The 11,698-nt window shown below is 41.8% G+C and overlaps 1 protein-coding gene across 3 annotated transcripts in view; it reads right to left on the reverse strand.

Moving 5' to 3' along the window:
• SNX24 (sorting nexin 24) overlaps window positions 1–10,587 on the reverse strand; it is a 93,307-nt gene extending 82,720 nt beyond the window's left edge. For all 3 annotated transcript variants that reach the window (XM_057433280.1, XM_057433275.1, XM_057433276.1), the window contains exon 1: window positions 10,438–10,587. In XM_057433280.1, coding sequence (XP_057289263.1) covers window positions 10,438–10,497 — 60 coding nt within the window. In that variant the 5' untranslated portion in view covers window positions 10,498–10,587. The remainder of the gene's footprint in view (window positions 1–10,437) is intronic.
• Between the last annotated feature and the right edge of the window lie 1,111 nt (window positions 10,588–11,698).

An 11,698-nucleotide genomic window follows, 5' to 3' on the forward strand; every position in this document is an offset into this window, starting at 1 on the left:
TAATCTCTGTGTCAAACAGGAATTTTTAAAACATGCAGAGGAAATAGTGCAAAGATTGTACCGCTACCAATCACACATCCACATTCTCAGTGCTCAGCAAAATGCCTCTGGCATTTTCTGTTCAATACCAAAAACAGATGTTGTCAGTATTTTCTGCCTTTTTATGCTCCCTCACTGCAATGTGAAAATGGAAGCTAGGTCTTTGGCTTTCAGAGGGAGAATGGATCTTTAATTAAAACCTAGCTTTTAAACAGTTTCTAACTTGCTTTTAAGCGTTGAGTGGTTTGGAGTTTCCTTTAGAGTACGTCATCATGGGACATATTTTTTCTTAGAATTTGTAATAAAACCAGAAAAGCGGTAAGCTAACACTAGTTTCTTCATCTATAACGGCATAGCATTCAACTCCAAATTTCGCTTGTATTTTTTCCCTCAATATCCATTTCTTCACGTTTCAAGCAAAGTAAATATAACATTCCTTGACATTACTATAAATCTGTTAGTCCATTAATCTATGATTAAACTGAACATACACTCCTTATGTCTACATCTCAAAAGAACAAGGAAGTTAAGACAGTAATTACCATCTCAACTGCAGAAGTAGGAAGTCCTACTCCTGGAGAGCACTTGCATACTATGTAAAGAGTACAGGAGGGAATCTGTATGCAAAGAAACAAGTGCCCTATGCCAGACCAGAAATAAAGGTGGTTAGCTGAAGTACATATGGTCTCTTTTCATAAAAGCAGTTCACTGTAATCAATACAAACTTGCTGCTGAACAACTGATTGTTTCACCACGTAATCAAGATTCTTTATTTGTCCTTATGTAAGAGATGATATGAAAGCTTTAGATTTCATTATTTTCCAATCTGGAGATACTTGCAGCACATGAATGTGCTAGTATATAAACAAATTCTGCCCTAGTATAAAAAAGGAATCAATTTTTAAAAAGTGACTCAATTATAGGAGAAATTTTCTCACAGCTTTCAAGGTAGACTAGTCGGAGAAAAGACTCACAGAAGTCTTATACCATTTTCACTACATTAAAGATTTCAGTAGTCAAAACAGTAACGTTTTGGATAGACATAACTTTTCACAGCATCTCATCAGGAAAACACCATTATCGAATGCAAGCAACTCCTTCAAGAGTGAGTTTTGAAACTCTCTGTACCATGGTACACAATTCAACAAATGTCACCTACAGCCCCTGGTCTTAACTGAGATCCCTGGTCTTAACTGAGATCCCCGGTCTTAACTGAGATCCACAAACACTGTGACATACAAATAAATAATATAGTAAATGGAAGATGTAGTGGAGGCTTGGCAGTCATTTCTTATAAATTACTTACTGTAGCTCACTGATGGCAGCTTCAATATCCAAAAGCATTTTCTCAGATTTCCTATTTATACACTCATAGAACTGAACGTTGTTTTGAACAGGAGGTGGAGCTCTCATTGCACCAGCAGCAGAGGAATGAGAGGAAACATATTTTAATTAGAACATGGAATGAAGATGCTGCTCCTTTCTCATGCTCTTTGTGCCCTGACTTACTGCAATGCCTAAAAGTATGCAAGCATTTAGTGTTGTGCCCAAATACCTTATTAAAAAAAACAAACCCAAAACTAAACAAACAAAAACACTCATAACCACACAGTATTTATTTGTTTAAGAAATGTGAAATGTTTAGAACATGATATATAGATTGAAATAATAATTAAAAAAAAAGACAGTTACTGGGAAGAAAGTATACATGTTCTATCTACAGGATCTTTATCATCAGGACATCTTCAGGGTGCTTCTTTCATTTTTCATTAAAAATACAATGCCACTTTCAAAGGGAATGATGACACTTCTGCTTTGTCAACAATGTTGCCTTCCAGAATGCTCTACAAAAATGCTGTTTCAGCCTTCCCCAAGCCACAGACAAGCTTATAGGAAACAGAAAAGGAAAAGCTGATACAAGTCCTTAAACAGTTCTTGTATAATGGAGAATGGAGAAATAATGGTTGCTCACAATAAGAGTATTCAAAATGTAGTAGCTGGAAGGCCTTCACTAGCACATTTCCATGTGCATACCCAATATAAGTACTTCCACTGTACCCAAACATAGCACTGAAGTTCTATCAGCAAGCGCTCTGACAAGAGCCTGTCTTCTCAATAATCTCCTCATTGCCAGGGTGCCAGGAAGACCTTTCTTCATCTTAGCAGCTGGGTCAAGACTGACTAAACTTTGTCCTCACTAACCTATTAAGTAAGAAACAGAGTTAAGTCATTAAGCTGCCATATAAAGTCCCACCGATCTCTTTCCTATTTCTTGGGAATTCAAAGATAATAATAGATAATCATTATGAATTCAAAGTTAATCATTACAAAACCCACTAAGATTTACACATATTCAACCTCCATACAACCAGTCCTTTAAATTCCTCCATATAAAAATTTCACAAAGGAACTTAAAAAGAGAGATAGCTAAGTCCAAGAGGAATCCATGTAAATTAGCAGCATAGACAACATTCTTCACAAAGACTGCAAAAATTAAAATCTATAAGTGGGTGGATATCTCATGGTATTTTCCAATGAATAATTTTCAATTGCAATGGTTTGAAGAATTTTCATGTAAAGGTTCCAGTTACTCTAAAAATAAACACCTATTATTAAAAAGATAGCTTTCTAAAACTGCTACTGCAATATTAACTTAATTAATTTAATAGCCTAGGTAGTTCTGTAGATGAAAAACACATCTTCAGCTTCTTCAGGAATCACCAGTCACCTAACATAAAAATTGTATCCCATATTGAAATTCCAAAATGACTTCATCATTTAAACCTGGAATGAATTACACTAGGCATTAAAAAGTTTAATAACCAATTAAAATGTGTGTTGCAGTAACAAAAAAAAAAAAGAAAGAGACATCTACTATACATCTTCCCCCATTTTGTGTTTTAAAGCCTTGTGTGTCCTTTCTCCCGGGAAGTGAAAAATGTGCATGTGCTTAATGCTACCTTTGACAAGATTTTACAAGTATCGCAAATTGATGCTATACGGACATAAACCATCAGCAAGAGCTGATGTGGATTTGTGTGGATCCTCTGATTAAATAATTCCATTGGTAGCATTATATTATTAACAAAGATTTGCCACTACCTCTCAAAAAGTCAATGGAATTCAAATATATCTTCATTGTGATGCATGTTTGAATGTTCTGCGACTTCCTATCTTCCTGAAAATGTAACTTCCTCGTCAAAACTACAAATCAGTAGGTCTTGGGAGAGAACTGGGTAACTTGTGTTTTGCAGTTATGTTTTACTGACAGAATGTGTCAACTTTTGGTCTATCAGATGGTAAATTGATACAGGCAATCAAGCTGCTGCTTTTTTATCCTACTGCTGACCCCCCTTCAGGAACACAGAAAAAAAGATTTCTTGTGCAGCGAAATCTTGCACGGCCATTTCCATCAGGATTCATGACTGTGAATCAGGGGAAGGAAAAGGGTTGTGGTTGAGCAGTTGCGCAAGAAGTAGAGATCACTGGAGCTGTATGACTGCCTAATCTGTCTACACCCCAAAGCAGATTAAACACACACAAAAAGGAAACAATTTTAAATGATTGTTATGTATACATTCAGTCAATTTTACATTTTGCTTTTACCTTTTTCCAGTTTCTGCCTTAGCTGCTTTCATCTGCAGTGCAAAATTCGCTGTGTCTTACTTCATACTCTTTAAGCTCCCCACTGTGCACCAAGTGGTCAGTTTCATGTCACTGACTTAGTCTGTCAACAGGAAAACTGACTGAATGAAACAAATTTAATCATCACTGCTGACAAATGCACAAGTTAACATGAACACACAAAAGTATTTTCAGTAACAGCAATGTTTGACCTAAGCTAACAAGTCTGTTTCTCCCACTAACACCTGCTCTTCCATTGGAACTGAAAAAAAAAAAATGGTAAAAAGAGCATTTTTCTGACACTACAGAATCATTACCATCCATCAAATTGTCTTTATCCTCTTCATCGCCCCATGCAGGAAAGTATCCATACTGACCTACTCTGACTCCCCTGTGGAGTAACCACAAAATTCTCTACGAAGACACTAGGACAATAAAAAAAGAAAAAAAAAGCCAAATTGATCTAACAGAACTAGTATTTCTTTTAACTTCCTTGAACTTAGAGTAACTGGTCTGTCAGTGATTTCAACAGGACCTGTGACATGAGGTAGTAAGTGGTGAGTTTGCACAAGCCAGACTGGTAAGCAAGAAATGTCCATGCTGGCAGATTTCATAACCAAGGCACACAGAGCCTGCTCAGATTTTTTAAAACTACCAAACTCACAGAGTTCAGAGACTCAGTGAAGGGTATATATAAGGTATACCAAACTCTAAGTCCTTGTAGTTTTTTATACTTCCAGAAACAAGAGTATAGCCTAATATTTAAACTGCTTCTTCGATGGATGTAAAGTCTGTGGACTTTAAAAAATCCACAATACTTCAGGATTTTACATATCATATCTTACTTCCACAACATTTGCAACTGCAGAAGCAATTTGGGGAGTAGTATTGGGAGTGTTAATTAAACGTAGTAAGCACATGTGTCAGTCAAATATGCCCTCTGCTCTACAACATATTTAAATGTATGTCACCTTGGCCTGTAATATACCACTTGGCCTGTAAATTTTTTTTGGTCAATATAAATCAAACATACACTAATTTATTCAGTAAGTTTCCCAGCATCTGAATCAACATTAGAAATCTGACCAGTATTTATTATTCTGATATTCACAAAGGGAGCATATTTAAATGATAACAAGAACACATGGGTGTCATTTTGAAGTTGAATTGTTCCCTAGGGACATCCTTAGTAAACATCTACATTTAAAGGTCATTCACTGCCAAATTATGAACAACTGTTGCATTTATTAGCACAGGCTCAATAGTTTGGAAGCTAGTGTCATCAATTTAAACTGACAATGAAATCTAATTGTCCACATGGAAAACGGGCATTTTCCTTCCTCTTATGTTTCATCATGTTATGTATACCCCAAACAGAACTGGAACAAGTGCAAATTTACTCTGGGGGTTTTTGTTTTGTTTGAGGGTTGTTGTTTCTATTTTTTTTTTGGGGGGGGGGGGAGGGGTAGGGGAGCATGTGTGCGATCTGCACAGGGGGAGGAAGGTGGTGGTGGTTAAAAGGTTCTATACCATAGGAAGTGTGCTTTAGTAAAGCTGAGCTCCTGAAACAAAGACTGAAAGGAGGGCATTTCCCATTACTTTGTTGACAGATCCCTATCTCAAGTGTTGCATTAAACACGTCTTCCTCATTTTCTTTCTAATCTTTTCTTTCCTCAAACCAATCTTTCATTGGTCCAGACCCCACCCTTTCTACTTCTTAATTTCTCTGTAGTTTTCCCTTTGAAGCTAGAGAGAAGTTTTCAGTTTCTGTGGCAAGTCGCTTCTGTGCTCTCTCCAGAACTGCATTCTACATTCTGCTTTTAAGGCTAGACAGTGGCTGAGGGGTCTCTATTCATTCCACTTTCCCAGTGTTGCCTAGCTATACCAAGGAGAAAATCATCTGAAAACAGGTTTCAGGGAAAGCAAGCTGAAAAACAAACCACTAAAATTGGTAATAAGCTTCTTTAAAGGAAAGGACTAACACTCTTTCTTGTGACTTTCCAGGAAGTGAAAATACACAGTGGCAAGCTGAATCCGAGAGGAACTGGATTCTGTTCTGCTATAGATAAGGAAGCAGAAACAGAGAGATATCAGGAAAGCATGTTTTGGTAGCCATGCAGAGCCACCACAGAGAGGAAGGGGTCTTCCTGCAGTCTCTAAATAATGCAGGAGGTCACGACCGTTATTGTTTCTAGCAAAGAAACCAGGATGACCTGATGGCCACACTTCTCAAACCCCCATCTTTCAGCCCTATTTCTCTGCAGTGGCTTCTGACAGTCACAGTGCAGAAGGCATCCTCTGCAACCCCCTGGCACGCTACTGCACTGGTGGGGAGCCAGCACATGACCAATAATCTATCTGCCCCAAGTTCCATCAGCCTTTCCTGCTATTAATCATGTAATCTGATAGCTCCTTGTTTCAGCTACTCCAAAAATACATTTTAATTCTAAGCAAGTTAGCAGTTGTGGGAAAGGGAACAGTAAAAGATCAACTGTGCAAAGTAGTACTCCTGTGATCACAGAATCATAGAATGGTTTGGGTAGGAGGGAACCTTTAAAAATCATCTAATCCAACACCTCCTAACATGGGCAGGGACATCTTCAACTATATGAAGTTGTTCAGAGCCCCATACAACCTGACCTTTAATGTTTCATGGGATGGGGTATCTACCATCTCTCTCGGCAACCTATTCCAATGTTTCACCACCTTCACCATAGAAAATTTCTTCCTTTGTCCTAACTAAATCTCCCATCTTTTCAGTTTAAGTTCCCCCTTGTCCTGTCTCAACAGGACTTTGTAAAAAGTCTCAATTTTTCTTATAAGCCCCCTTTAAGTATTGAAAGGCTGCAATAAAATCTCCCTCTAACCTTCTCTTCCCCAGGCTGCACAATGCTAACTCTCTCAGCCTTTCCTCTTAATAGAGGTGTCCCATCCCTCTGGCCATTTTGTGGCCTTCCTCTGATCCTGCTCCAACAGGTCCATGTCTTTCCTGTGCTGAGGACACCAGAGTTAGACGCCATCCTCCAGGTGGGGCTTGCCAAAGCAAAGTAGAGGGGTGGAATCACCTCCCTTGACCTGCTGGCCACGTTTCTTCTGATGCAGTCCAGGATATGGTTGGTTTTCTAATTATGAGCTTGCGTCCAGCCTTTCATCCACCAGTACGTCCAAGTCCTTCTCCACACTGTTGGTCTCAACCCCTTTATCCCATACTCTGTACTGACAGGAGATGGCCCTGACCTAGGTACAGGACCTTGTACTTGGACTTTGTTGAACTTTACTATGCTCACACAAACGCACTCCTCAAGCCTCTTAAGGTCCCTCTGAACAGCATCCCTTCCCTCTAGTGAATGAACTGCACTACTCAGATGGGTGTCATCTGCAAATTTGCTGAGGGTGAACTCAATCCCACTGTCTATGCCCTTGATGATGATACTAAACAGTACTGGTCCTAATATAGACTCCTGAGGGATGCCACTCATCAGTGATCTCTATCTGGACACTGAGCCATTGACAACTAACTTCTGGATCCGACCATCCAGCCAACTCCTCATTCACCAAACAGTCCACCCATCAAATCCATATCTCCACAATTCAGAGAGAAGGATGTTGTGGGGGATCATGTCAAAGGCCTTACAGAAGTCCAGACAGACAACATCTGTAGCAATTCCACTGAGGTAGTCAGTCCATCCTAGAAGGCCATTAGGTTGGTCCGGCAAGACCTGTCCTTGGTAAAACTGTGCTGGCTGTCTTGAAACACTTCCCTGCCCTTGCTGTACCTTAACATATCTTCTAGGAGGATCTGTTCCATGATCTTCCCAGGCACAGAGTTGATGGTGACAGTCTGGTAGTTCCCAAGGTCCTCCTTTCTACCAGTTTTAAAAACAGGTATAATGTTTCCCTTTCTCCATCCCCTAGGGACTTTACCTGACTGTCACGACTTTTCAAATACCATGGAAAGTGGCTTGGGAACTGCATCAGCCAGCTCTCTCAGGACCAGGACTTTGGGATACATCTCATCAGGTCCCATAGATGTATATATGGTCATGTTCCTCAGTTACTCTCAAATCTGATCTTTTCTTACAGTGGGAGGGACTTTGCTCCCCCAGTCCCTGCCCTGAGGTCCATCCACTCGAGAGGTGTGGGAGGAGAGACTGCCAGTGAAGACTAAGGCAAAAAAGTTAAGCACCTCAGCCCTCTCCTTGTAAGTTACCAGTTTGACAGTTGTGTTCATCAGGGGGACACAATTTCTTTGACCTTCATCAGCATACTGGTTTAGATGTTAATACTATATACTGATGGTGTACAAGAAGTTATATTGAATTACAATTTCATAGAAATTACCTATAATTTCATAGAAAAAAACATATTTCACTCATGTACATATACACTCCTGCACTAGTCCAGGACTGCACCAATCCCTTTAATTTGAAGGTTACATTTCAAAGAGACTAAATACTTTATAGTTCCACTTCCTCCACTTTTCTCAACTTTTGTAACTCATCAGATTCAGGTAGCACAGAACGGGTGACACATCTACTTAATCACGAAGACTTCAACACCCTACAATCCCCATATTCTACAGCAATACCTACCAAACACACAGCTTCTGACTGTTAACACCCACATAATGATGTCTGTAAGAATGACAGCTGATGTGGTCTGGACACAGAAACATTCACAGGCTCTAACCATCTGAGTGAAATCACCCTTTTGCTCAATGCAAAATAATTCCTATATTACTGTTTTTTCTTAGGTTAATATTTCTGCCTACACAGTATCTTTCAAGCTAGTATAGCACAAGGGTAAGCTCTCAGTAACTTCAGTTTTGCTGGAGGGAAGATTTATAGCGTACCCATTTGCATCAGTTGTCAATTTTTATGCTTGGAACAATACCTACATAAACTATTTAGCAATGTAACAAACTGACAATTACATTACAATAAGCGTTGCTCATGCATAACCCAAAAGCTCTTCAAAACATAAAGGAAATATATCACGTTACTTTCAGAACAAACTTCCATATCCTCTCCCACCAGCACGCCTCACCCAGAGATATGACTTCTAGAACAGATTCATGGCCAGGGAAATCCCTGAACTAATGCACTTGATAGCATAAAGCACGATAATTTTTGTATGGGATGTGGTATAGAACTCCCTCACCTGACTGAAGAGGCAAAATAATCATGCAGGAACAACTACCAAACTACTAAGCTAAAGGAAGTTTCAGATCCATGAGTCTGACTCAGCACCAGTGAACTGAGAGGAACAGTGCTATAATAATGAACAGTGCTGCAATAATCAAACATGTTCACTTTCAAGTTCATTTTCTTGAAAGACTTCTAGAAAAACAATTTTTTTTTTTAAATGTGTTTCAAAAGTTTTGCTTGAAGCTTACACAGCTTAACATTTATAGGATTTTAAAAAAACCAAATTCTCTGGATAGCAGGATTCACTGACAGAATTACTATTAAAGAAATAAAAAAAAAACCCAAACCACTAAAACAGACTAAAAATTTATATTGATACAAAAAATCCTACTTGTGTGATAAGCACATCTTAGAAATAATTCTGTCACTTCAACTATCCTGCCCAACCAGGACATGCTGGAATCAGACTCAGCTGGAATGTTTTAAAGCTGGTTTCATTCCCAAGAATCATGCAGACATGTTGTAGGGAACCAACTACATTTAAGTTCAGCTAAACAGAAATATTAATGCGGTTACACTCCTATATTAACACATCTAAACTGGTTTACAAGGCTTACAAATACTTGCCAAAGAATAAACATCATTAGCATCAGGTAGATGCACTTGCTTCACCCAACTATGCCTACATGGATCAATCTTCTGGCAATTCTACAGAATTAGACTTTTTTTCCCTAGTATTTTTCAATAGGTTGGAACTACTGAATGAGTAGATTAGTAGAAGAAGCTAGCTTTGAATATCCATCTTCAGTCAAACGCCTTGGGCTTTGGTTCACCCAGCAACAGGTGGAAAAGTGTTAAAGCCCAACAGCTCCATGGGATGAGAAAACCACTGAGGTCAAAAGGATCTCTGAAAATAGTGCAAACTAACTCCTCTGGTCAAGCAGGGTCTGGTAGATCAGCCTGCCCACACCCATGTGCAGCCAGGTTTTGAGAATATCCAAGGCTGAAGACTTCACAGTCCTCTGGGCAACATGTGCCAGTGCTTGACTACCCTCACGCTAACAAAAAGGTTTCATCTTATCTTTAAATGGTATTCCATGAATTGTGATGCGTGCCCATTGGTGTCTGTCACTGAGCACCAAGAAGAGCCTGGCTCCTCCTCCTTTATTCCTTCCATCCAGATTATTTGTACACAGCGCTGAGATCCCCCGAGACTTCTCCAGGCTGACCAGTCCCAGCAGTTTCAGCCTCTCCTCACGCAAGAAGTGCTCCAGCCCCCTCATCGCGTTTGGCTCCGCACTGGGCTCGCAACTCGCAAGCCCCTAAGCCTGACCTGGCCTCAGCACCCACACGAGCCTCTTAGCGGGGCCGGGCGGCAAGGAGCCACCACCTTTCTCCGCCCGCTGGCTACTCCGCATCAGCCACTGCTGCCACTCCACAGTGCGACGCTCGCGTGGGGCAGCAGAAGCCCGGACAGGCCGAGCCCCCCGTCCTGCGCATCAGGGGTCAGGGCACGACACGCCAGAGCACGTCAGGGCGGCCTTGCCCCGCGGCCCCTCAGGCCAGCACCTGCGCGGCGGCCTGGCCCCCGGCGGGGCCCCGGCCGCATCGCAGTCCCGCCGCTCACCGTGTATCCCCGCTCCAGCTCACTCTCCTCGTAACGGAAGGAGGGGATGTACACCTCCATGGCGGCCGGGCCGGGCCAGGGTCACCGGCTCCCCGTCAGGGCCGACAGCTCCCGGCGAGCGGGTCCGCCACAGCCATCTACACACAGCACGTGACGCCGCGCATATGACGCGGGACGGGGCGGGGCGCGCGGCATGGCTTTTGGTCCTCGGGTGCTGCAGCCGTTTCTTTTGCTTCACTCCTCAGGGTTGAAGGCACGGGGCAGCTACCAAACGGCGGGAGGGGCAGGCTGCCGGCCCGCCGTAAAGGTGTGCTAGGAACCGATGACCGCAGGGCGAAGGGGGGAGCTTTCCGTTGCGGCGGTGTTCGCCGGGCAGCAGAACCGCTATGGCACCGTGGGGGAAGGGCAGAGGTAGCCAGCTCCGGTGGGAGAGGTGTGAGGTGAAAAGACCGCAGGTTCCTCTAAAACCGGTGCTCTTTAACACAAGGTTTGAAAGCACTGGCTTTAACGTGACAGGGCAGCTGCGTTGCTTTGAAGCACAATAAAACGAGGAGAAAATAGAAAAAGGATGCGTTTATCCAGTCCTAAATCCACACCACGGCTCAAGCTACTTCCTGTGCCTTCTTGGGCAACCGACCCTCGGGAGCTGTGCAAACACAGCGCCTTTCATAATGCCAGTTGTGAACTGGTGCATGAAGTGATGGGAAAGGGGAGAAGATGAATGCTGAGGAGTTTCCCGTGTTGTGGCTAGTCCTCAGAAGCAGCCTCTTACTTCATTATTTAACAGAGTAAATGCCCCATCCCTGGCAATGTTCAAGGCCAGGTTGGATGGGGCTTTGAGAAACCTGGTCTTGTAGAAGGTGACCTTGCCAAGGGCAGGGGGCTGGAACTGGATGAGCTTTAAGGTCCCTTCCAATCCAAATCAGTCAATGATTCTACGAAACTAAACCATTTTAAAGAAGTACAGATGGTTTCTAGTCATTGGGCAAATTAAATTAAACTTCCTCCCCCAAATAAGCAGCTGTGTTGATGATTTAAGAAGTAATGGAGGAAAAAGCAGGAGATAGAATACTAGATTCATTTAGTAGGCAGGGATGTTGTACAGGGTAGCACTCCCACCTCACATTTGCAAGTTTGCTAACCCCAAGTTCCAAACCATTTGGAAGCACTCGATAGCAAACCACAGCTGTACTAAATGCAGCACCTTGGAACTCACCTTGTAAAGTTTTATGAATGCTGGAGAGTCTCAGAGACTAAATGG

Source organism: Pezoporus wallicus, unplaced genomic scaffold (genome assembly GCF_028554395.1).
Source record: "Pezoporus wallicus isolate ANWC-B61680 ecotype Strahan unplaced genomic scaffold, APGP_CSIRO_Pwel_v1 contig_4055, whole genome shotgun sequence".
Taxonomy (NCBI): domain Eukaryota; kingdom Metazoa; phylum Chordata; class Aves; order Psittaciformes; family Psittacidae; genus Pezoporus; species Pezoporus wallicus.